Genomic DNA, 26,455 nt, shown 5'->3' with positions numbered 1-26,455 from the left:
ATCTTTTCATGGCGGTCTGAACAACACAGATCCGATTTCTTCAAATGTGACCCAGGCCAATTGGCTCTCTGGTCCTGAGTCCGATACGAATCTGATCTTTTCAAATGCGATCTGGCCGTTCACACACAGATCGCATTTATCTGACTTCAACGCCATTAATACCCAACTAAGGTCACTATTCTGGGTCTTGGTATGAAGAAGGGGCAAGAAAAACAACAACCATGGCAGATGATAATGCTGAGAGCAGTATTTATGATTAACCATATTGAAAAGGTTGTGTTTTATGGTTGGAAACGTAGCCTTAGATGCGTCTTTGGTTCAACACACCTGAATCAAATAATTAGATGGACTCAGGAGGAACTGACTGCACACTGAGGAGGTAACTCAGCTATTTGAATCAGGTGTGTTGGACCAAGGATGGATCTAAATGTTGCAGGATACCGTTCCCCAAGAACCGGACACTTCTAGTTCTGATGCAACCCGTTTGAACTGCGTCCACCTTGAACGCTGTTAAATAAATAGCTCTTTTCACACAAATTCTGTTTCCACTGAGAAAAAATACTTTATTTAAAGTTTTTGGCCTGCAGGTTCTTCGAAAAGCTCTCAAAAAATAAAAATATTTACATTAGAAATATCCCAGAATGAGCTGCAGGTTCGCTGGAACCATGAAGTGTTTTTGATGTTCCGGGTGGCGGTTCGTCTCACTGAGTTTTCAGTTTTTCTACAAACAGTGTCATCGCCACTCCGTACAGGAGCGCCCCCGTCAGGAGCAGGGCCGTGCTGGAGAGGGGCCCAAATGACAGCAGGGCCCCCAGCGCGTAGAAGAGCAGCAGCAGCAGCAGCGTCCTGTAGCTGGCCAGCGGGCGCAGGCTGAGCCGCGGCTGCAGGCTTCGCTCCAGAGTCCGCCGGGACATCGGGCTCCGCTTCAACCGGACCGAGGGCTCCGGTTCCGTCAGGAAGCGGCGGCCGAGGCGACCCAGGAAGTCTGAGCGCGAGCAGAGAGCGCTCATGTGGGCTTGGAACTGCAATCAGAGAGCAGAACGGGATTATCTATTTAATCTGTCTTCATCCACGGTTCCTACAACATAAGGCAAGTTCAATTCAAGACTTTTTAAGACTTTTTTTGTTCCATGAAACAAAACTTTAAGACCAAGTTCACAATAAAGTGGAAATGTTTACAATTTTGAAAAACTTTCCATATAGGAAGAAAGTAGTGATGTTATGAGTTGAGGCTTCGAAGTGTGTGTCAAGGCGTGATTCATTTAGAGGAAGGGCCAACATTGATGACGTCCGAGGCCTCGCTACCGTGAAACCATGTGACCGCTTCAGGAAGCGCAAGAATTTTGAGAGGCATCTAAACAGCCTCAGTGTTCAGTCAAGATGTGGGAGTTTGGAGGAGAGATGCTCTCAGCTGGATAGAGTTTGGATAGATTCTAAGAATAGATTGGTTGTTTTTCCAACCAATCTAGTTGCTTAAAGCTAATTTGATTTGAATAAACAATGTAATGATCAAAATTTGAGCAAACCACCAGACAAAGCCACTGTTAACACATCAGTATTTACAAGTATTTTCTCCTATCCATTGCTATCTACATAGGTGGCGTCATCTGTAAGAGACAGACTGCAACTCTAGAGGCTTATGGTTCATGACCCGTCTTTGATTTTTAAAAGTTGTGATTAAACTTAATTATTTTGGCTGATGAGACTAATTTGTACGGAAGAGGATTAGGGCCACTGGAAAAAAAAGTTAACTGATTTTTAAATTTTATTTCAGTGTAGTATGGGAAAAAAAGTCAGAATTCTGACTTTAATCTCAGAATTCTGACTGATTTCTGACAATAAAAAAAGTCAGAATTCTGACTTTAATCTCAGAATTCTGACTGATTTCTGACAATAAAAAGTCAGAATTCTTAAATTAAAGTCAGAATTTGGAGATTAAAGACAGAATTCTGAGAAAAAAATCAGAATTCTGATTTCTTCCCCATACTAAACTGAAATAAAATTTAAAAATCATTTAACTTTTTTTTTTTTCCAGTGGCCCTAATCCTCTTCCGTAAATTTGCATTGTTTTGCCCGAGTGAAAATATAGATTGGGTAAATTAGGTCGGTTTAGCCAAAAGATTGGTTGAACACAACTTCCAACCTGATTAAAACCAAGAAACGTGGAAAAACTATCATGTTTGAATAAAAATGACTAACACCTTTCATTTTGCTCATCATTGCCCAATTTGCACAAACACTTTCACTGCCTGCTTGAGTTTATTTCCCTAAAATGGCAGAACAACTGTGCGCCTTAAATGATTGCTCTAAGAAAATTTACACTTAAAAAAACTTTTATTATACACACCAACCATTAATAATTGCAAGGGAACTTAAAAGGGGAAAAACAGAAAAGCAGTTGCAAAAAAGAATCACAGATTTTATTTTAAACTGTAGTACTGCTTTACACCAGTAGGTGGTGACATGTTGTTCACATGAAGCCTCGGTTCAATGCCTCATGAGGCTTCATCTCACCGTTACTAGAAGAAAGCTAAAAACACAGTTGTTTCGGCTGCAGCGTGTCCCTGCCATTTTTCCCTCTAGGGTTTGGGAGGCAGCCCCATCGCAGCTGTGATGTTTTGCCCTGATTGGTTCTCCGTTGCGTTAAAGCTGCTATGGATGCAGCAGAAGGGAAAGCTTTTCCGTCTTCCTCCTCAGAGCCCTGTTTGGTTTGTATTGGTTTGGTTGAGTTTTGTTAAGTCTGCTTCCGTCTTCTTGAACCCAGTCGGCCTCGGCAGATGGCCGCTCACACTGAGCCTGGTTCTGCTGGAGGTTTCTTCCTGTTTAAAGGGAGTTTTTCCTCTCCACTGTCGCTACAAGCATGCTTAGTGTGAGGGATTGTATTGAGTCAATGAGTCGATGCAATCAACTGGTTTTCCTTAGATGGAGAACTTTGTATCAATTTGACTTTATGATCTGGTTGAACTGTGAAGTGCCTTGAGATGACATGTGTTGTGAATTTGGCGCTATATAAATAAACTGAATTGAATTGAATTGAATTGTTGCTTTAATTCTGGTTAGTTATGGTATTTGCATTGATCTCTCTTGTTTTGTTATTTCAGGTATTCTCTTTTTGACAAGCCCGGACAAGCCCCCAAAATGTTACGTCCACCAGGCTTGTTTAGTGGGGTAACATTAAAGGAGACCACACAAGGATTTTCTGATTCAATGAAAATTTAATCTATTAAATTATCTTAAAGAAATAAAAAACTGAAAAGAGAAGCAGCCGCTTCCCTATGACTTTAATTTTTGATATGAATTACAAAAATAAAATCCTTTTATGACTTGGTGACAATTTTAAGACCTATTAAAAACTGATTTAAGACATTTTTATATTGAAGAATTCAATGCCTTTTAAGACTTTTTAAGGATCTGCAGGAACCCTGACTGTTTATTTCAGAGCCTCGGCAGTTTCCAGCTCACCCTGTCGTTCAGCAGAGAGGAAACCCTGTAGAGGAACCGGACCAGCAGGGCGCTCTCGTAGCTCCTGATGGGCTGCAGCTCCGGATCCCCCTGATACTGGACCTCAAACCTGCGCAGCCCGTTTATGATCTGCAGAAACACGCAGAGGGTGAGAGGAAAGCCACAGCCGTCGGTCCTCTTCCTGCTGGATCCGACACCTACCTGCATCCTGCCCAGGTCGGTCAGAACCAGCCCGTTCTCCCCCTGGATGCAGTCCGGCAGCTGCCTGGAGTGGCCGTCGTCCTGGGAGGAGCTCAGGTTGGAGAGGAGCTGAGCCAGCTGGCCCTGGTTCAGCTGGAACGCAGAAACATGCAGACATGAGGAGCTGCGCCAACCCCGACCTGCAACACGTTCCAAACCGGACCTGACCTTAAAGATCCCACACAGGTTCTCCAGAGCTCTGTCCAGGAACTCGTGGGTCTTCTTCAGACATTCCCCGCTGTCCTCCGGCTCGGCACCAGGAAACGTGTTGTTGAGGTCGGAGGAGCCGAGTCCGAACCAGGAGAGGAAAGAGCTGCTGGTCGCCGCCTCGTTAGAGTGATCCGATATCCTCTTCGCCGTATGCCGGGCCTGGGCTATGATCTGGATGAACTTCATGACCTGAAGGGAGGGAAGCGACACTCTGAGCCACGCTGAAGGACTTCAGGTCCAACATTTGAAGTGAGAACGGATGTTTGAACAGAACCAAACTGAAACTCACCGCTCCTCTGACCTCAGAGCCGAACATCTGCTTGTACTGACAGTCCTGCCCTTCCAGGGAATACACATGGCTCTTCACCTTGAACACCGTATCCATCACCACCCGTTGCCGTGTGGAGAGGTAGCTCCCGCCCTGGCTCGGGGTGAGGTATCCACGAGGTTGGCGGTGGTGAAGGATGTGGTCCGGCTCCAGGAACAGCTGCTCGCCTGGGCAGAGACCAGGATCAGAGAGATTCTCAGAAATCTCAGCAGATGAGAGCGAAGAAAGATGCAGACTAAGGATGTAAACAAATAATCTGCTATTTTGAAACATCTCTGATGATCTGATAACTTGTATGTATGCGATCCACCTTCAAAAACAGGCTCTTACCACAACGATCACTTTATGCAAACCCACTCTGTATTGTTAGTGTATGTTAGGGCGGGAACGGTTCACAAAATCCACAGTTCGGTTCGGTTCACGGTTTCGTGGTCACGGTTTTCGGTTCCACTTGCACACTGTTGCACTTTTATCCACAACTTTCTTCCCGCCGTCATCGTAGGTCACTCTAAATACAAAGTGGTCCCATACAGCAGACCTATAAAGTGCTCCTTTGGCGTCTTCCAACTCCTGTTCTTTCCCACTCGCCATACCCACACAATTCTCCACAACAACTGATTTTTTTCTGCTACACCCGGCTACGCTGCTTCGCTTCTTCTTCTTGTTTACTACTGGTGGTTGGCTTTGGTCGCAGTACCGCCACCTTCTGCTCTGCAGTGTAAGCGCTTCGCCTATGAGAAAAAGGAGCAGCGCATGTACCGAACGCAACACACGCGAACCGAACAGAGACAGTCGAACCGAACGGTTTCGGATGGTTTTCATAAACCGTTCCATCCCTAATGTATGTTTTTATATTTTATCCCACTTTAATCACACAATGTGCGACCCTCGTCTCTGCGTTTCCGTAGTAAACTTGAAACATAGACTATAACAGACTATAGGCATAGACTGCAGCTCAGGCATTGGCCTAGGTTTTAAGTCAAACATGAATTTAAATAAAGTCGGAGCAAAATCCTCGCTTTAGCCTTTGAATTAAAAACGGCTCCGAGCTCCACCATATTTCTTCGTCTCTGCTCCACCGCTCGCTCCATGCTCCGCTCACATGATCTGGTTGGTAACTTCCATCCCTAATCCCACATGCAGAGACAAATGCCCCATTTACACTACCCTTGAAAAACCGATCCATGCTGAGACCGGTCCGAGCTCGGATCAGTTAACCAGGCCGAGCTCGGTTCTGACGACCGTTTACACATCACGCTGTCTCGGTTCCTCGACTCCTCGCCTCCTAGTGACGATCTGCGGTATTACTGCCAGTATTGAACGAGGAAATCAAGCAGTTGGTGGAGGTAATGCACCAAAAGTTGTTTGCCAACCGCCATAAAACACAAGAAGAAGAAGACCAAGAAGGAGGGGGCGTTTCTCAATATGCGTTCTTGAGCGTTCTCGTGTGCTCGTGTACTCGTGACACGTCATCAGCCTCAGCCCGAGGCCGTTCCAATTCTCAAGAACGCCAAATCGAGAATGCACCAAATCCCCGGATCGAGCATGCATCAGAGCAGACTTGTGCGTTCTTCAGACTGACCGCTTCCCCAGAATGCCCCGCGGCCGCAGCTTGATTCCAGACAGCGCTCACAGTGGTAAGTTAAACATTCCCTTTTCTGCTGCTGTTGTTCTTCAAAAGTACGTTTTGAAATCGTTTGAGGCGATAACATTATACATTTAAGCCTCCCTGTGTGGCCTGTTTACAGAGTTAGTGCGAAATAAAAAAAAAAGTCCGACGTTGAGCGGACCAGAGTGACCAGCAGACCTCCGAGGGTAACCGCAGCCAGGGCTAAATTTACCCCGTCTGTAGGGCACTTCTCTCGGTCTAGTTATGTGTGAACTACCGCTTGTTCTGATGGCGGTTTTTTGCGGTTCGGTAATTTTTTTTAATGTTTTTTAAGCTTTAGAAATTAAAAATATTGTTTTCAAAATGTTTTGTGTAGGGAATAAATAGTTTTGACTGTTAAAGAAATGCTAAACAACGTTGCCTGTGATGACGTCACGAGTACGCTTCTGTTCCAATACACATACGTGCTTGCGTTCTCGTCAAGTCCGATCTTCCTGCGTTCTCACCAAGAACGGACTTGACGAGAACGCGAGTACGTACTCGCGAATTGAGAAACGCCTAGGGAATCAAGCAAATCAAAATGGCGGCGCCCGTCACATTCAGAAAGTTATGCTTGATTATTATCATCATCCCAGGTCGCGCCACGCTCTTTTGAAGCCATTATTTAAAATGTTGCGTGGAGAAGATTTTGATTGTTGTTTATAGTTGTTCTTCTTCTGTTTGTGTTGGTTGGAAAGCAACTTCCGGAGGGGCATTACCGCCAACTACTGGAATGGAGTGTGAATCGGGATGTGCAGCCAGACGGAGATGACGCGTTCTGCTCATGCGCTCTTGTTATCAGAGAACCGAGCCAGGGAAAAACCGAGCCGAGCCCACCTCTGGAACTGGTCTGCAGTTAGCTCGGTCCGGTTGTGTCTAGCTCGGTTCAGTTCAGTTTGCTTTCCATTTACACACCATAAGTTATCTCAGTCACTGAGCTCGGACCGGTCTCGGCACGGTTTTTCAAGGGTAGCGTAAATGGGGTAAAAGCTGCATTAACTCTCCTGATCAGTAGCCTGCTCACCTTTCTGGATCATCTCTGCCAGGTTGGGCTGAGCAAACACTTTGGCCACCCTGAACACCATCAGGGCGTTTTTGACGTTGACCAAGTCGGTTCTCACGGCTCGGTTCAGGAAGCCCTGGAAGAGCTTGGTGTAGAGGAGCAGGTTCTCGTGGATAAACGTCTCCCTGCGGCAGAGTTTGGGTCAGGATTTCACAGACAGAACCAGTCCTGACATAAAGACTCACAGCAATTCCACCAACCATTTGTCTGGGACGGTTCTGTTTTGGTCCGGTTGGGGGTTGGTCTTCTCTCCTGTGTATCTCCAAGGCTGAATGTAGCTGAGCCACGTCTCCAGAACCTGAAGTCAGAGGAAGAGCAGAACTGACTGAATGAGTTTTAATCATCTTCACTACAAACGTAGATCATTTAGTTTGGATTTCCTTCTAATGTCATCATAATCAACTCCTCCTTCCCTCCAGCAGTAACCGCTTAAGCCCTGAGGGTCTTAAGGGAGAAAAATTATGAAAGAAATTACATATGTGAATAAAGCAAGTACAGCTCCCAAACAATAAATTGGAAATACAATTGTTTGTATTTGTATAAGTGAAAGGCATGGAGGAATATTTTTCAGGCGGAACCACTATTTGAAATGTCACAGTTTCTTATTTACAGGTGATTAAATAAAGAAAAAATGAAAAATATTTAGCCTCGCCAAATTTTTTTCCAAAATAAATGTTACAAAACACCATGACAGCCTATTTGAAACTCTGGATGAAACCTCAGACTTTATAGATCTATGTCTTGACTATAACTCAAGCTAATTTGGACTGAATAGATTAAAGCATGTTTGTTCCACCAAGGTTTTAGTGGGCAGAGTGCTGGGAGGAAATGGGATTCTGCCACAACACCAAAAGTGGCCAAATTATGCAAAAATGCATTAATGCAAGTAAAGGAGGTAAACGTACCGCTCTGAAGGAGGCATCCAGAGGCCAGTGTCCGAAGCAATGCTGCAAGAACAGGTAGAGCTTCTGCTGCACGAAACGCTGCACCACCACCCTGCAGAAGGTGACATCACGCTCGTTAAGGTTTACTAACAAACAGGAACATGCAAATTAAAACAACAACGATTGTTCCTTCTTGTCGGTATAGAATGATCTTGTTTAATTTAAATAAAGTCACAGATTATCTGTCTAAACCCGGATCCACATCCGGATCCATAAAACTTTTATTTTCTGCAGGAAACATTAGGATACATTAGAATCAAATAGTTCTGGTTCTGAAGCGGCTGGTTTGCAACTAGAGAACCCAAACCCAAATGAGTCCGGTGTTAAAGTTCTGCCTCATCTGATCAGTGTTTGACCTCCTTCAGCAAAGCGAGTGAGGATGCTGACCTCTTAAACTCCTCCAGTGGGCTGGGGTGGGAGTGGGCTGATGGCGATGAGGACGGCTGCTCGGGCTTCAGGCTGTTGGAGAAGGCGTGCAGATGTTTCACCAGGAGGCGCACCACCAACACGTGTTCCTCCGATGGACTGAAGGGCTCCTGAAAACACAGCCAATCATAGAGCGTTCCACACCAATCAACCTGATCCAGGAAGCAGCCAATCACAGCAGAAAGCGAGGTCCCGCCCTACCAGTCCTGATCAACTCTGGATCAGAGGGTTTTCTAACAGAGTTTAGCTGAAATTTGACATGTTTTCCCAAATCATTCCTTTAATCCTCTGCTCCTGTCCTAATAAAAAAGTCCAACTGGACGTGTTCTGGGACCTCACTTCCTGCCGCTCGCCTGATCTTCTGCAGCCGCCAGCCATCCCTCTGCAGCCAGTCATCATCAAACTCATGCAAAGATGGTTGTTCCTCCTGATTTGAAACATGCTCTGAGGAGCAGCAGCAGCAGCAAGAACGTGAAAACCACCCAGAACCAGTTAGAACGGCATGCATTAACACAGAACCACAGCTCAGATGCATCTCCAAAGCTCTGCTGCAGGATCACACCTGCTGTCGAGGATCCTTCTCTGTAGGTCTGAAGGGTTTAAGCTCCTTAAAACTGCAGCTAAATAATCAATTATCCAATGTTTGTTTTTTTCTAATAATTGTATGATTTATTTAAGTATCTAATGATGTATTAAAATATTTTCTGTTGTTAAAGCAGTTTTTTATTCCTTGTAAACAATCTGTTAGTGTTTTTATGCAGAAATAAAAATTTATTAAGGATTTATTAAGTAAAATCTTATTTTTTGTTACATTTTTTTCACATTTGTGTTTATCTGCATATTTCTATTCACTTAAACTGTCAGAGAAATATCCTCGACTGAATCAGCTGGCTGCAGGTTTACCTCCAGGAGGCCCCAGAGGGGCGGGGGTGAATGAAAAGGTAAAAGTACTTGGTAGGTGTGGAAGGTCCCAGAGCCTGGTGGGGCGTGGGGTTGGCACGGCATGCTGGACATACTGAGGCGGTACTGCAGCAGGGCCAGCTGTTCACCCGTAACCACCAGGGAGGGGGACGACGATGGGGAGGACAACCACAAGGGGAGGAGCACAGAGGAAGAGGGGGGGAAGTGGTGGAAGGGAGGAACAGATGAGAAACAAAAAGGAGAGCAACCAGGAAGAAACAATTGGCCGAAAAGGATTAGGAGAAAAAAAAACAAAAAAAAACAGGAGAGGAGACAAACAAGAAGAAAATATTGACTGTGGGAACAAAACGTTTCATCTGTTGGTGGCCAGAGGAGTCCAGCTCCAGTCCTACAGGCGGGACAAAACAGTCAAATCATCTCCTGGGGAGCAAAGAAACATTCGTGACATGCAGGACGTCTTCCTGAGGACTGAGGCTGGACACCAACCTGCAGACATGCTGCAGGGATGGACATGATATCAGCTGCTCTGGGCCTCAACAGGAGGGACAGCAGAGCTACATCAGAATAAAAACCAGCAGCTTTGACATCAGAATCCATCCCAACAGATTAACAGAAGGAACTCAGGCTGGAAGATTTGGGATTAAATCCATCAGATTGGAGAAGATTTCAGCTGAAACAAAACTCAAAATGCCCCAAATCTGTCAGCAGGAGTCCTCCTGGTTCTGGACACGGAACATGTTGGGGTTAAAGTCTGCAGAACGTCTGGATGCATTTTAAAGGAGACGATGAGATGTTTCCTCTGAGGCTCCACAGAGCAGGACAAACAGCAGCTCCACAGCTCTGACTTCAACCTTAAAGTTCTGGATGTTTGTGGTTTTAAACAAACATTCCTGCAGCAGGAGTCCAGAGGAAACAGTCCAGTGGGACCACGGCATGAATCTGGTCCGTGTTGCCATGCATGTTGTTGGGAGGAACGCCAGCATTAAGTCTCAGCACAGAACTTAATTTATTCTGATCAGGTCTGCGGGTCAACTATGGAGTACGGAAGAGGATTAGGGCCACTGAAAAAAAATAAATAAAAACTTAACTGATTTTTTTATTTTATTTCAGTTTAACATGGGAAAAAAGTCAGAATTCTGACATTTTTCCAATACTAAACTGAAATAAAATTTCCTCCACTGGCCCTAATCCTCTTCCATAATGGAGGACCAACATTGCCTATTTCAAAATAAATACAGAAATAAATAAATGCTCAATAAATAAATAAGCATACAATTAATTGCCCCCAAAATACAATCAGCAAATAAATGTAAGTAGAAATGAAATTATACAGTGAGACATAAACATATATAACTCTTTTAATTAGCTTCTTTATTTATTTCCCTTTGTAATATTTACCTTATTTGTTTTTTGTCCTTTATAATGTTCAACTTTATTTTTTAATGACTTACATTTTCAAGTATTTATTTATGTGCATGTTATAATATTTTTGTCTGTTTTATTCTTCCTTTGTATTTTTTTACGCTAGTTATTTCTTCGCCGCTGTTTATTTCTGCCTGTTGTTTTTACATTTCTCTCTGCATTTCTGCCTCACTATGTAAATGAGGAGGGGGCGTGTCCTAGAGAGTCAACTTATAATTTGAGCATGCTCAAAAACTAACTTCTTTTTTGTTTCTGCATTTTTATTTTATTTTTTTTCCTACATGCTTTGATTCTGTTTTATTTTCCTATATTTTAATCATGTAAAGCACTTTGCATTGTCTTTGTACTGAATCGTGCGATACAAATAAATTTGCCTTGCAGAAATATCTTTATCTCCAACACATTAAACTTTGTTCTCCACTGTCTCCATGGTTTTATTTTATTGCAGAAGGTCGCTCTTTTCAGTTTTGCAGGTAGGAAGACCAGAGATCTGCTTGGATGAGAACCGATGTTCTCTGACTCTGTGGTGACTTCATAAGCGCGTTCCTCCCACAACATCAAACTGGTGACATGCAGCATGCAGAGGATGTGAGGAGGAGCAAAGCGACAGGAACATGCTCGACTCCTGACCGCAGCAGCTTTAAACCAAACAGTAGGAAGTAAAGCATCTGGTTGTTTTGGGTTTGAAACGGAGATTTCTGCTGTTTTCATGCAGCAAACAGCTTCTTCAACATCAAATCAATCTCTGATCTGAACTGGTTAAACTGATGATGCTCTGAACACAGGAGAGGGATGTTTCCTCTGCAGCAAGGTTCACGAGGAGCTCAAACCAAAGGAATCCATTTACAGATGAATGAGGTTCTATGCAGGAACATCAGCTGGTCTGATGGGGAGAGGATCAGCCAATCGACAGCCATGTAGCGCAGGTAAGGAAGGGATGAGGAGGTGGTGGGGGGGAGTAAAGGTCTTACCTTTACCTGAGGAGACTGCAGCTTCTGGTACATGTCCAAGGAGTAATGGTGGAGCCAGATCTCTACGAACATCTAGAGACACGCAGACAAACCGCAGCTTTACTTCATCATCAGTGTTTCAGCACCTCTAACCCTGGGAGGCCCGATCCTGACCCATTACTGCTCACATCACAAAGAGAATCAACATTCAGGAATCATTTCCTTCTGTTCACACACTCACGACAGAGAAGGATTCCCATATTATCGGTCTATAAAAACTTACTGCTGGGATTCCTCCCCCATTCAGCAGAAGGTGTGTGAAAAAACTCAGGGTTTATACAGGAATGAATAACTCTAATTTAATGCTTTTTAATGCTCTTAGAAATAAATGTTATGCCATCAACAAATACCCATGACTTTCATATATAAGGGCACTCGAGGCAGTGACCCCCAAACTGGAGGAATGGTTACAGCAGATTACTGGAAATACATCAGACACCTCAGTCCAGAAGAGTGCGTGTTGATTGTTAGGAAAATCTATTATGGTCATGTTGCTGTTAGCATAAATAAAACGTGTTGCACAATGCTTGCACACTGTTTTTATCCTCAACTTTCTTTCCGGCGTCATCGTATGTCACTCTAAATGCAAAGTGGTCCCATACAGCAGACCTATAAAGTGCTGCTGGTGCGTCTTCCAACTCCTGTTCTTTCCCACTCGCCATACCCACACAATTCTCCACAACAACTGATTTTTTTTCTGCTACACCCGGCTACGCGGCTTCGCTTCTTCTTCTTCTTGTTTACTACTGGTGGTTGGCTTTGGTCGCAGTACCGCCACCTTCTGCTCTGGAGTGTAAACGCTTCCCCTATGAGAAAAAGGAGCAGCCGAACGCAACACAAGCGAACCGAACCGAGACAGTCGAACCGAACGGTTCAGCGGGTTTTCATAAACCGTTCCATCCCTAATATACATATACATATATGCAAAGTTCAACAAAAATGGCTATAAAACGAGGAATTCGGGACATGGCTATATCTATATATATCTATCTATATAGATGCTCTTGGACAAAAACAGAGCCTTAGAGCACCCAGCATTTAGATCTGTTTGAGTAAATAATTCCTCTAAAGTCTCTCTGTTCGGAGTCTGAGCAGGTGCTCCATCTATGGAGGCTGCTCTTCATCAATGCAGCCATCTGACTGTGGGACTTTTCCTGCAGATCTTCCCCCTTTAATTAATGCCAGTAAATACCAATTCTTAGTAATAATTTCTAAACATTTTCCCTCCAATTAAACAGTGTTTATATGAGTAAAACATTAAAGCCTCTTAATGTCTGAAGAGATGCTGTTTGATGTCTGAAGCTGTGGATCCCAGCCGGGTGGAGCTTCTCTCACCTGCAGCAGCGTCTCAGACCTCCAGATCTCCTGGGCTGCAGGGTCTGCGTTCACAGACGACTGGTGGAAAATATGGTGCTTCAGGAGGCTGGGGCTATGAACGCCGTAACCAGCAAACGACACGCTGGAGGCTCTGGGTGGGAGAAAAGACATCTTTTAATAAATCAATCATCTTTTCCTGACTGTAACTAAAAGCACCGGGAGTCTGTCTCCTGCTCAGAACTGCTTTTCCTTTAATATTAGAAGATGAATCAGAGTTTCTGTTTCATCTAAATGTTCGTGGGGAACCGTCACAGCAAAATAAAAAACGCAGCACGTTTCAGAATGAATACCTTTATAAAAGCGTTGTTGCTGTCTCTGCGTGTTTGTTGCTATATTTAAAGATATGCTGGTGAAGATTCTCAGTCATCCAGGTCATGGTTATTCCAAAATATTAAAAAAAACAATCCACTGGACTTTGTTTCCAAGTCTGAAGACGTTTCTCTTCCATCCAGGAAGCTTTTCCAATTCTAAATGTCAGAAATAGCGTTGAGTTCGAGCCTTTATACAGTGGACCAAAAACAAAGCCTTGTTTTTGTTTAGAAAACATGCAAACTGAAACAGACGAACGGGTCCACCCCTTTGGAATGGAGGCGTTTGGCTTCTTTGTTAGCCTGCAATGCCCCATACCCGTTTAACGACCCCCCGTTCAGAGACATAGACAGGTATGGGGTGTCCCAGGCTAACAAAGAAGCCAAACGACCCTCATTCCAAAGGGGTGGACCCGTTCGTCTGTTTCAGTTCGGATGTTTTCTAAAAAAAATGAAGCATCGAACTCCAGGCTATTTCTGACATTTTGAATTGAAAAAGCTTCCTGGATGGGAAGAGAAACATCTTCAAACGTGGAAACATTCCAGTGTTTTCTAACTATATTTAAGGATTTTAAATCCTTAAGATTTTAACAAAATTTTCCCTCAAAATATGACGAGAGACAAATCTATTGACTTTTGTTTTCTGATGCACGACAATAGCAAACTGACACTCTCATTTTCACTTTACAGTTTTTACATTTTCAGTTAAATAATTAGCATGTTTTCAGCGTTGTTCGGCTTTCTAATATTTTTGTTTCTTCGGTTCCTCCATACATAACCTGAAGTGTTAAAATTTTCAAATGTCTTGGTTTGATGAATCGTTACCGTGGTGACGGAGCCGTGACGGAGCCTCTAGCGTCCGAGAACGGAGACGGAGGGACGCTTCCTTCGACGGGGAGGAAGTACTTCAGGTACATGTCCACCAGCACGAAGTAGGCGCTGTCTGTGGAGCTGCTGAGCTGAGGCTGGAGGCAGTTCTGAGGGTAGATTGGAGCACAAAGTTAAACTTAGAGGACAGAGCCTGGTTTTAGTAACGACTCTGGGTCAGTTTGAAAGCTCTCTGACAGCACAGAACTCCAAATATATTTCTCATAATTGTAGGAAATTCTTTAGAAACTGTCCTAAATCCAGTTCATTATCTGGAAAATAGAAAATGTGTAAAATGTGGGAGCCATATGTCCATGACTTCATAATCCTGAAAAGAGAAGCTTCTGAAAACATGCCTGCCTTGGCAGAGATGATGGACATTTCTCAATGTGTGCATTCTCATGTGCTCGTGTACCTGTGAAACGTCATCAGCATAAGCCCTAGTAGTGTTCCAATTCACAAGAACAGCAGACTGAGAACGGACAAAGTCCGTTTCTCAATATGCGTTCTTGAGCGTTCTCGTGACACGCCATCAGCCTCAGCCCGAGAACTTTTCTTATTGTCGAGAAGTTTGATGTTGTTCTCGCCCCGCCCTCTTTACCCAGCACTAATCAGAGCAGACTCATCCTTTCCTGAGATTGACAGCTGTCCCGGCAATCACTGCGGCAGCAGCAGCTTTCAATAAGGCGCTCCATTGAAAGTTCTCTTTTCTGTTGCTGTTGTTCAATAAAAGTGCGTTTTAAGATCATTTGAGGCGAGAATATACTTTAAACCGTCATTATATGGCCCATTTACTACGGAAGAGGATTAGGGCCACTGAAAAAAAAAAGTTAACTGATTTTTTAATTTTATTTCAGTTTAACATGGGGAAAAAAGTCAGAATTCTGACTTTTTTCTCAGAATTGTGGATCTTAATGTAGATGGGCACCATGAAGGAAGAGATGTGGAGCACTCAGCTTTACTGACAAAGATGTGAGTTGTTTGAGGTGGCCAGTGACACATTGGTGGAAAATGACGGAATTAGGCAACTTTTTACGTGGCAGAGGGGTCCCCTCATTAATGGAGGAGCAGAAGGTCATTAAAACAAGAGAGCTAGTCTCTAAAACAGACATGGCTATGGCTTGATGCTAACATGTTTGTTAGCTGTCAGAATTCTGAGAAAAAAAGTCAGAATTCTGACTTTTTCCCGATATTAAATTGAAATAAAATTAAAAAATCAATTATCTTTTTTATTTTTTAATGGCCCTAATCCTCTTCCGTAATTTACTGATTTAATGCGTAATAAAAAAAATAAAATAACCCAAAGTTAAGAGGACTGTGGCAACCAGTGAAGCTCCAAAGCTAACAGCAGCCCGTCTATAGCAGCCCTCTCCCTGCATAGCCGTGTTTGAAGGACTGCTGGCTCTGATGGAGATTTATTTTTGTGTCTTATTTGGCAAAATGTTAATTTGATTTGTGTTTATCTTACTGTGTTCATTATTATTCCCCCACTAAATGAAAAAAGTTTGAATTTATTATTATCTAGAGACTCCCCGAGTCCAGACTGTCCTGTGTTCTTCTCCAGAACAGACTTGGCTCCGTACTCAGTTTTTGTGAATTGAGAAACGGCCAATGTCTGCTCATTTAATCTTCTTTACATAAACCCTCCAAATCTAGGCGTTAGGACTCCTCCTGGTGGCCAGAGGGTGAAGTTCCTCTTTATCTTCAGCCACAAACCCAAAGTTTCTGCTGTTTGGTAACCCTCATAATTCCCTAGGATTAACTAGGCTCTAAAATACCAGAGCATGATGCCGCCCTCACTATGCTGCACAGCTGATGTGAACTGATCATGGCCTAAATGTTCCACCTTGGTTGTCTCACTGATGCTAACAGCTGCTTAAGGGAGACTCCAAGTATTTTTGTGCAAATTTCAACAGAGATTTGATTTTCTTTTTTTATTTATAAGAAAAGCTTCCTGTCCTGCATCTGACCCCAGATATAAGATTAATAGAACACCTCTGATGCTGCTGCAGGCCTCTAGGAAGCCTCTCTGGACTGTTTACACTTTTCCTTCCTCAGTGGAAACAGTTGTGGGTTATTTCAGATAGAGACTGTCCTCATGTAGGTTAGGAATGTCCCCATACAGCGGTTTCCCATCCACTTTACCACACCGAAACCGGAGCTTTGAGTCTTGACGCACAGAGATGCTCATCTCTGACTGTGTGCAAACCTCTTTTACTAATCTTCTAGTAAGAAAAAGCTTGATTAAGTGATATTACTGAAATAATAAGCAACAACAAGTATAAGAAACACTGACCAAATTATTCACCAATAGATTTCAGTTTTATATACACTGAACACACGGACAGTGATGCTGATTAGCTTTGAAGAAACGAAAACCATCTGAAACTGTGAAGCAGCAGCAGAACTCACCCTGGGAGCGACGAGGCAGTAGGCCAAATGAAACATGAAGAACTCAAAAGGATCTGCAGATGGTTGAGGAATCATTTTAGATTCTAATAAACTTCTGTGGATGAAACCCTTTTAAAGAAGCAGAGAAGGGGAGAAATAAACTGATGTGAGCCGTTTGGCGGCGTTTTGACTCTTGAAGGATACCGAGAGCGATGTTCGGAGTCATGACGCCCGGCGGCGGGAACTGCAGCTTGTTGTGGAACAGAGGGCAGTCTGGGAGGACGCCCTCCTGGATGCAGGCCTTCACAGGACCCTGGAAACAAACACGTCGATTAGAGGATCGAGAGGAGCTTTTAAAAACGAAATAATCACAGCAGGAACGTTTCAGTCCTTCAGCTGATCCTGTAGCATCCAGGCTTTGTTTTCATACAGGTGTTACGATTGGCGTTGTCAACTTATGTAAATATGAGTGTGAAGGTGGCCGTCGCCGATTCCTGCGTTTCATCCTCAGCTCATCTCAACGACTAAACTGTTTAAACATCCTGTAAAGTTCTGCAGCCTGTAGGAGTGAGCTGCCGTTTTTTTAGTTAGGGAGGTGAGTTTTTGTCATTTGGTTAATTTACTTTCATTTGTTTGTTTATTTCATTTGTTTTTTTTTTTTACAAAGAAATGCTGGGTTTTTTTTTACACAATATGATATAGATGTCTGAAATGGTAAATATATTTGTTTTTATGGAGACAGCCACTGTCTGTTTCAGTAAAAAAGAGAATGTCCACCACATTCTCTTTTTTACTGAAACATTATTCTATTTTTATCTTTTTGTTGTGAAAAAAATAAATAAAAATTAAGTAAGTTGGTTAGCATTCAGATAGTTTCCTTTTGTTTGCCGTTTTCGGCCTCATCTCTCTCTGAATTCATATTCTCCAATTTTTCTAACATTCATTTCAAAAATACATTTTTTTTTTATATAAATAACACCATATAATGTTGAACTTTGTGTGTTTACTGCTTGGGATCTGAAGAGGATCTTTCATGTTATGATCTGGCCACCCCTAGACGGGTTCTAACAACAGGTAACTAAAGTTACTAGTAACTTCTCCAAAAAAGTCAATACATCAGTCACAGCATAATCAAATTAACTAGCTAATGCATAAAATAAATTAAATATGCAGTTGCTTTATATGAGCTAAAACATTGATAAATGTACCTTTCTTTGAATACAACTGGAGGTTTATTATGGAATATAAAAATTTTTTTTTATTAGTTTTATTTTGTCATTTTTTATACAGGAGTGTAAACAGCCAGGAAAGAGGATGAGAGCGTTCAGGACAACTGGAGGGGGAGTTAGATGAAAAACACGGAAACATCCTGGAAGGTCCTACCGGGAGATAGTTGACAGGAAGTTCATATTTGTATTCTTCAGCCTGGAGTTTATAAACCAGCTTCATCATCGGGCCGCTGAAAAGACAGAAGAGCAAAAAATAAAAAATAGATGGATTACTCTGATTATACAGATGAATGAAGCTTTGGTCACGCAGGAACGAACGGGTCCTACCTGGGGTTCAGAAAGTCCAAAACAACGGCGTACTCGTGGCTCCGGGAGTGGAGGAGGCGCAGGTTCCAGCCAGAGATGATCCCATCCAGACTTCCAAACATGCTCTCCACCAGCCAGGGGAAGATGGGGTGCAGCTCCTGCAGAGACATCAGGGTTAAAGCGCAGCTCTGATCTGCAGCCGCAGCGTTTAAAACGTTTTCTCTGAAGGAACCCAGTTAATACACACAGGGAAAACTCATCATTACCAGCTATGGCTCCCATTAAAGAAACGCCACAGCAGTAATATTTCCTAGGCTACGTTCACACTGCGAGCCTTAATGCTCAATTCCGACTTTTTTGTAATTTTTTTGGTTGTTCACATAATCAAATATTTGTGACTTGTATGTGATCTCCTGTGTGAACTGCACACAGAAGTGGAGAACGCAATGACGTCACAACACTGTCACACTCTGTGTTTACAGAAGTAAACATCTATATTAGTGCTGGAATGCATCAAGCAGTCCTTCATTTCTATTCCAACCTCAGCCGGTGCTTTAACACTAAAATCTTTTCAAGAGGGTTGAAAATAAAGACCGTATTCTACATCATCGTCCACCATGGTTGTTGTTTTCTTCCCGCTTCGGCGTATTAAGACGCAGAATAGTGACCTTTGTGGAGGTCACCTGGCCGTTCAGACACAGGTCGCATTTGAAAAGATCAGATTCGTATCGGATTCAGGACCACAGAGCCAAGTGGCCCGGGTCGCATTGGAAGAAATCAGATCTGTGTTGTTCAGACTGTCATGAAAAGATCAGATCCAGGTTGAATATGTGAAAAAAGAAAAATCAGATTTGAGTCACTTCAGGCGTGTAAACGAAGCCTTAGGCTACGTTCACACTACAAGCTTTAATGCACAATTCCAAATTATTTTTTTTTGCATTGCCGTTCATATTTCCAAATATATGCGACTTTGATGTGATCTTCTGCGTGAACTGCAGTCATACAACGCAAGTGTTCAGCATGTACAGTAGAGGACGTAATGACATCACAAGCCCGCTTGCTTTGAGCTTACGGAAGTGAACATGGATGGCATGGTTGTTGCTTTTCTTCCCGCTTCTGCGTAGCAAGACCCCGAATATGCTGATGAAGATTATCAGTCATTCAGGTCGTAGTCATTACGTAAAAGTTCAAGATTTGAAGACGTTTCGCCACTTTCCAGGAAGCTTTCTCAATAAAATTTTTTTAACTTTTATGGAAAGACTCAGAATAGTGACCTTTGTCAGCTATTAATGCCGTTCATGTCGGATGAATGCGACCTGGCCGTTCAAACACAGGTCGCATTTGAAAAGATCGGATTGGTATCACAGAGCCAAGCGGCCTGGATCGCACTGGAAAAAAATCGGATCTGTGTTGTTCAGACTGTCATGAAAAGATCAGATCCAGGTCGCATATGGGCAAAAAAAAAAAAAGAGATTTGGGTCACTTCAGGCTGTAGAGTGAACGTAGCCTCCGACTAACAAACTTTCTAAACCTTCACTTTATTAACAGTCCCATTCTGACCTACTCTTAAAACTGCAGATGCTTCATGTCTCTTATAAATGACAACTTCTGTCTTAATGAGGCTACCTGTATAAATAAAGAGTTATTATAGTTTAATAATAAAAAAACTGATGGAGATGTGACTTAACCCTTTAAAGCCTGATCCAAGAATAAAAGAAAACAGAAAATTACTTTTTTTTTGGTTTGAATCCCTTATTTGGCCTTTTAACAAAATATGTAAAAAGAAAAAACAGAAATACATTTTTTATTTTAATAATTGCGATAAGTCAAGATTATTTTTGTATAGTCTTCTGTCCTCTGTTATCAGGTATATCTGATTGTGTACAATAGGATTTTGAGCAAAGTTTTTACCATTAAATTATGCAAAAGGTGTCAGACGCAAAACATTTCAGAAACCGTATGTATCAAATACGATACATTTGACATTATGGGTTAAATGAAGAAAAATGATCAGATGCTGGAGGATTTTATGAGACAACTGAACCATGTGGAGCAGCTCCACATAAACCATATAGATTGCAGCAGGTTCTGCTCTTGATGATAACAAAGCTACAGTGCAGGAGGCAGTTTATGAACCAGAATCAATAACCGGATAAAGAACATCAGTGATTGGTTCATCCAAAGACTCGCTGATGACTCTGGAACTACATCTAAGGTAAAAACACATTCTTTTCTTTAAAACCATCCAACCATGTTTTAAATACGGCTGAACGATTTAGCTAAAAATCTACATTGTGATTAATTACAATTTTCCCTTGTAGTAACGCAAGCAACCCCAGGCTTTCAGTTTTAGAAAGCTTGTTTGCTCAGAGTCCATTAGTAAAGGATTATCCTGTAACAACTGTATTAAAAAGTCTTTAATTCTACTTGCATGTATGGATCTGCTGCTAGCTACAAATCTCTCTACCTTTCTGTGTAGCGACAAACCAATTTTAAACATTTAATGAATTAAAAATTAGTACCTTTGCATTTTGTAAATTGCGATTATAAAGCCCATTATAATTGCCCAGTCCTAATTTTAATGAAACACTTTTAGTTTCCTAAAATTTTATATTGAAAACCAGGAATCCTTTACTTCCAATAAACCAACCATGCTTTTTTTTTTAAGTTTAACGCTTTAAAAACATAATTAAAAGTCTAGATCCGAGAAAAGAAAATAAGAAGGGAGAGAATTCTTCAGCAGGAACGCTGCGGCATTAAAAATCTCTTATCATTTTCTAAAGCTTTTGTGTGTCAGTTGTAAATGAAAACAGTTTGATGAACCTTCATCTCTTCCTGTTTTTAAACACAGAAAGGCAGCCGTGGGGCTAAAAGGCAAACTAAACTTGTGGTTCGTTCAGATTCTGCCGCCTCAGTCAGACTGACGTACCTTGGCCGGATACTCGTCTATGATCTTCATCAGGTCCTGGATTCGATGCATCAGAGGTTTGTTGGTGGCGTCAGCTTTAAGGTTTGCCTTAAAAAAAGAAACATTTTAACAGAACATGGTGTTAATCTTTTTCAATAGGAACAAAAAACCAACCCAAACAACAGGTAGTACTGTGATGCAGGGTGGGAACTTTCTTCCATTTTTTTTAACCCAAATCCTCAATATAAAAATCAACAATAAAAAAAATCATATTTCTTTATTTTTTTTATATAATTTTATCTATACATAAAACCTAATACATTAATATTGTAATGGAATTTAAACTTAAAGCACCGAATAACGCACAGCAGAGTCCCATGACGTGACATTTGCTCCAGGATAAACATTTAATCATGAATGATTATTATATATTTAAGCCAAGTAGTCCTTTTTTATTGTGATCTAATACGCTTAGAGTCCGTGTTGCCCTACGAGACATATACAAGTTTTTTCTTACTTTGGTCCAATATAACTCTTTGAGCAGTTTGGGTCGCCGACCCCTGGACAAAACTTTCCTAAGGTCACTACGATGTACGCTGCTTCTTCTTCTTCTATTTTTTAATGGCGGTTGGCAAACAACTTATAGGTGCATTACCGCCACCTTCCAGAATGGAGTATGGACCAGACAAACTATTATAATCTCCCTAAAATACCCATTCTTCTTAGAAAACTAAAAATACTCCCAAAAAATACATCCCCCGATGACCTTTGAAACTACGGAAGAGGATTAGGGCCACTGAAAAAAAATGTTAACTGATTTTTTTTTTATTTTATTTCAGTATAGTATGGGAAAAAAGTCAGAATTCTGACTTTAATCTCAGAATTCTGACTTTTTTTCCCACGTTAAACTGAAATAAAATTTAAAAATCAGTTAACTTTTTTTTTTTTTCAGTGGCCCTAATCCTCTTCCGTAGAAACAATTCCCTTATATCTAGTTTATTTTTATTCCTGTCTAACTCTCTACGCAACATCTCTCTTTCCTGAGTATATTTATCACATTCTAAAAAAATATGTTGGACAGTTTCTAATTTCCCACAAATAAAACACCCTGTATTATGCTTATTCATTATTTTAAGAGTACTATTTAAAGGAATAGTACACCCAAAACATGATTAGCCTTCATTTTCTACTCACCCCCATGCTGAACAACACTCTGGAGTACTTTTTTGATATCTCAAATGCATCTGGAGATCTGGGAGGCTTCTTGCTGTCTGCTGACATTCAAATAATGGAGGTCTATGGCGCCCGAGACAGAAAGGTCCATAAAAGTCCACAAAAAACGTGTCAATATTCCTCCATACTGCTCGTCCAATGTATTCCAAGTGTCCTGAGTGGGTAGCGTCCATAATTTACTCGAAACGAAGTCATTTAGAATGTTTTTAGAGCATAAACAGTAGTGTATAGGATTTCCTGAAAGCGTGCACCTGCGAGTTCACGAGCCTACGGAAACTGCGACAGACCAAGCCAGATGAAAGTGCGCATTCAGCGTCTGCTCTGCCAATAATGCAAGCGTAGAAGAAGAAATGTGCTGTTTACCTGTGCAAAGAAAGAAACAACGAAAGAAAAATGTCTGAGGACTTCAGTGTTGAGGAAGAGCATGAGTTCTTTGCCGAGCTGAATGCGCACTTTCATCCGGTTTGGTCTGCCGCGGTTTCCGTAGCGTCGTGAACGCGCTTTCAGGAAATCCTATACACTACTGTTTATGCTCTAAAAACATTCTAAATGACTTCGTTTCGAGTAAATTCTGGACGCTACCCACTCAGGACACTTGGAATACATTGGACGAGCAGTATGGAGGAATATTGACACGTTTTTTGTGGACTTTTATGGACCTTTCTGCCTCGGGCGCTGGGCACCTCCATTATTTGAATGTCAGCAGACAGCAAGAAGCCTCCCAGATCTCCAGATGCATTTGAGATATCAAAAAAGTACTCCAGGGTGTTGTTCAGCATGGGGGTGAGTAGAAAATGAAGGCTAATCATGTTTTGGGTGTACTATTCCTTTAATCTTGTATGTCCAAATCTTATCCTAGATCTACCTTCTTCTTTTTTAATTCTATTAAATATGTACGCTGCTTTGCAGAATCTGCTCCCCATCACAGCCGCACAGGTGGCAGACAATCTTAAGAACCTGTGTGCAGGAGTGAAGGCTAAGCTGCTGATGGATTGGGTTATAACGGAGGTCTTCAACAGGGGGTCCATGACCCCTATGGGGTCCACAGAGGTAATGCATGGAGGTCGCGGAAGTTTTGGTTGATTGGACTTTTTTCCCACTAATTGAAATATCTTTAAATCCACACGAACATGAATTAACAGACTGTAGTAAACAGATAAATGGAGGCAGAAGATGTCTTTCAGTCATCAATGCACACATTCAGAGACACACAGGAGCTCTTTCAAGCTGGGCACCGTTTCATTCACAACACCTGTCCCATCAACCAGGAAGCAGAAATACTTTAATAATCCCAGGGAGAAATTACTTTAGTTACATTACTCCATCTGTAATAGAGTGACTATAGGACCAGTTTGATAGAACACTATTTCATACAATATATATAATTATGGGGTCCCTGCTCCATCTCACCATAGTTTGCCTGGAAAAAAGACCCCTGGTATAGAGTTAAAAAGCAGATTGTGATCATGGAGGTGGTCATAGACTTCAAGAGTAAACAGCACAGATACCCAATAATTCTAATAACTGATATCTGGACACATCATCTCTGGTTAAACTGTTAAAAACATTTACTAACTAAAGAGTTTTCCTAATGTTTGACTAATAAAGCAACTGAATAACTTAAACAGATGTTGTGGTATAAGTGAAGTAAGCTGTAGGTGAACAGGTGGTGTTAGCAGGGACTGACCAGCAGGAAGCTGGGCTGCAGTAGGCTTGGAGAACTCATCTTTCTAAAGTCCAGTTCACCTCAGGAGACCTGCAGCTGCACAACAAACACACACAAGGTTTTTACTTTAAACCATGAAGCTAAATAATCAATAAACATTTAAACAAACGAATCCAACAACAAAGAAACTGTTCTGGAGAACAAGCACGCAAATGAGGACAATAATATAAACAGTTTAGCTTAGAGATTGAAGCCATAGAAAAGCTAACGATGCTAACTGAGGAGCTAAGCTGTAGCCGGTTAAACTGAAAGCAGCAGCTTAAAGTTCACCGTTAAACACTAGAAACCAACCGGGACACTCAAAGCTGTTAATGACATATTCTTCACCTCTGTTCACTCAGGAAAATTGGAGCTCGAAGGATTTATCCACGAACCGCGTTTCCATCAGCGCTCCAGAGAGCGGGTAGCCTGCTTCTCTGTTGGTTTCACCGCAGCGGATCGCATGTTGTTGCTCACTACCTCCACCAGCTGGATGTGAAGGGTATAGCATATGTTCGCAACATAGTTTCAAAGGGTAACAACTTACTACAAATATACAGTACAGGGGCGCCAGCAGGAATTTGGGGCCCCATGAAAGACATTGACATTGGCCCCCAAATAAAATTTATGCAAGCTTTAAAACTGCTATAAAGATGCACTAAAAAGTATCATTTACATTGTTAATGTTTATAGGCTGCACATAATCCAAATTAGCCAATGATCTGTCAGTCTGGGTTGCTGTTGCTGCTACTTTTACAGACATCCCAAGTCTCCTGGAAGCTCCGGGAGTCTCCCTGATATAGATAGTTGTTCATGGATGCCCGCGAGTCGGATAAATTATCCAGGATTTTAGACTATGGGAGGTGGTGTTTTTTTAATTGGAGTGAAAGCGAACCAGCAATAAAATAATTTGTGCATCATGTGCGGATTAGAACTACTGTGATTGCGCAGGAACAACAAGAGAGAGCGGGGTGTGAGGAGGAGGTTGCTGGTGAATCCAGTGCTGCGTATCTGTCCAAAGCGATGCTCTGATCAACCAGCGTTCCAGGCAACTCGTTGGATCAGTCCGATAAGTTTCTCTGGGTTACTCTCTGGCAGTCACCTAGTTACCACTCAAAGCTGTGCATCCTGTGAAACGGCAGAGGTTCAATCCTCGAGTAAAAAACAAAAAATATCAGACTGATTTTACAGCAGAATATACTAAAGTATATCCATGTCTAGTGAAGGGGAGAAACAGTGACGAATCTAGACCAAATGTGCCAGAGGGCCAGCAGTGGGGGAGCATGTTTTCATGGGGGCCCAGAAAAGCATGAAATAAAAAACAGGGCAAGGGATTCAAATATATTAATATAGCTGCATGAAGTGAAATTTCTTTCAGTTGGGTTCAATAGAAATTCTATTTATTATGAGGTCAATATACATTTAAAATTGAGAAATATTACATATTTTTGACTTAATTTACGTTAAAACTACTATTTTCTATAAATTTGTATGAGTTTTTGGAACTTGGGATGTCTGCTTTTAGACACAGCAGGCAAACCTGTGGCAAGCCGGGCGATGGGAAAGAAGGAGAAGACGGTGAGAAAAAGAGAGCAGAGAAAGTGTGGACTGCTGGAAGAACTGTGGTGAACTGGTGAAAGAAAAGTGAAATGGTGCTCAAAGATGACCCTGCACATTTAGAGGATGTTTGGCTCAACCTGCTGCTGTGAAGCAGGATTCTCCACCATGAACAGAATCAACAATAAATCTGGATCCAGGCTCAAAATGAGCTCCTTGATATGTGCTTGAGAATGGCTTAGTCTCCATTCAGACCCAGGTTTAAAGCCTTGCAGGGCAGCATAAAGCCCACTGCCAACATTAAGACAGAGAAAAGAAAGAAAATAACAAACCATCAGTTCAGGGGTTTTATAAAATATGGGAATCAGGAAACTGTCTATAGACCAAACTGAGAGGTTGTTGTTCTTTACTTAAAAAAAAAACACTTTACATTTTAAAATGTAAAAACGTTCTATTTTTCATATTTTTTATTAAAATATCAATTTATAACATGGGTGGATAAAAACCTCAGAGGAAAAGCTTTTGCAAAATGCAACATGATCCTTTATAAAGCTTCAAATAGACAGAGGTGTATAATAGAAGAGTAAAACTACACTGGAAAAACGATCTAGAAATAAGTAAAAAAATTCTAAATTAAGTATATTTACCCTTAATTTGGGTATGTAAATAAGATTTTATTTTGTATTTTTACTCTTAAAATAAGGAAATTAGAAAAAATGCTCTTGAAATAAGACAATACAATAGTGTTTTCTTATTTTAAGTGTAAATTGTCTTGTTCTATTGGCAAAATGTCTTTTTTACCTCCTCAGTCCAAGAACAGATGCGCTTATTTTAAGAAAAAATTACTTATTTAGATTTCGATTTTTTCCAGTGTAAACTATCAAACTTCTACAAAAGTAA

At 41.7% G+C, this 26,455-nt stretch overlaps 1 protein-coding gene across 7 annotated transcripts; it reads right to left on the bottom strand.

The window, feature by feature from the left end:
• Nucleotides 1-537: 537 nt before the first annotated feature.
• On the bottom strand, nucleotides 538-24,485 carry smpd4 (sphingomyelin phosphodiesterase 4). 7 transcript variants are annotated; one of them, XM_038296709.1, is made up of 20 exons: nucleotides 24,347-24,485; nucleotides 23,981-24,055; nucleotides 21,082-21,168; nucleotides 18,174-18,310; nucleotides 18,001-18,076; nucleotides 16,822-16,930; nucleotides 16,639-16,691; nucleotides 14,185-14,336; nucleotides 13,010-13,142; nucleotides 11,636-11,707; nucleotides 9,225-9,362; nucleotides 8,283-8,431; nucleotides 7,857-7,947; nucleotides 7,152-7,249; nucleotides 6,905-7,076; nucleotides 4,202-4,399; nucleotides 3,871-4,101; nucleotides 3,664-3,795; nucleotides 3,463-3,591; nucleotides 538-1,022 (listed from the first exon to the last, which is right to left on the bottom strand). In XM_038296709.1, the coding sequence occupies exons 2-20, from the start codon at nucleotides 24,017-24,019 to the stop codon at nucleotides 702-704; spliced, it is 2,517 nt and encodes an 838-aa protein (XP_038152637.1). In that variant the 5' UTR covers nucleotides 24,020-24,055; nucleotides 24,347-24,485; the 3' UTR covers nucleotides 538-701. The 7 variants fall into 7 exon arrangements, with proteins under 7 accessions (XP_038152637.1, XP_038152636.1, XP_038152639.1 ...); XM_038296708.1 differs by having other exon boundaries at nucleotides 4,202-4,407; nucleotides 6,913-7,076; XM_038296711.1 differs by having other exon boundaries at nucleotides 4,202-4,407; nucleotides 6,913-7,076; nucleotides 9,273-9,362.
• Between the last annotated feature and the right edge of the window lie 1,970 nt (nucleotides 24,486-26,455).

This window comes from Cyprinodon tularosa, unplaced genomic scaffold (assembly GCF_016077235.1).
Source record: "Cyprinodon tularosa strain WSP-4 unplaced genomic scaffold, ASM1607723v1 ctg375, whole genome shotgun sequence".
Taxonomy (NCBI): Eukaryota; Metazoa; Chordata; class Actinopteri; order Cyprinodontiformes; family Cyprinodontidae; genus Cyprinodon; species Cyprinodon tularosa.
The sequence above is the reverse complement of the archived record's forward strand: the minus strand, read 5'-3'. Positions and strand labels throughout refer to the sequence as shown.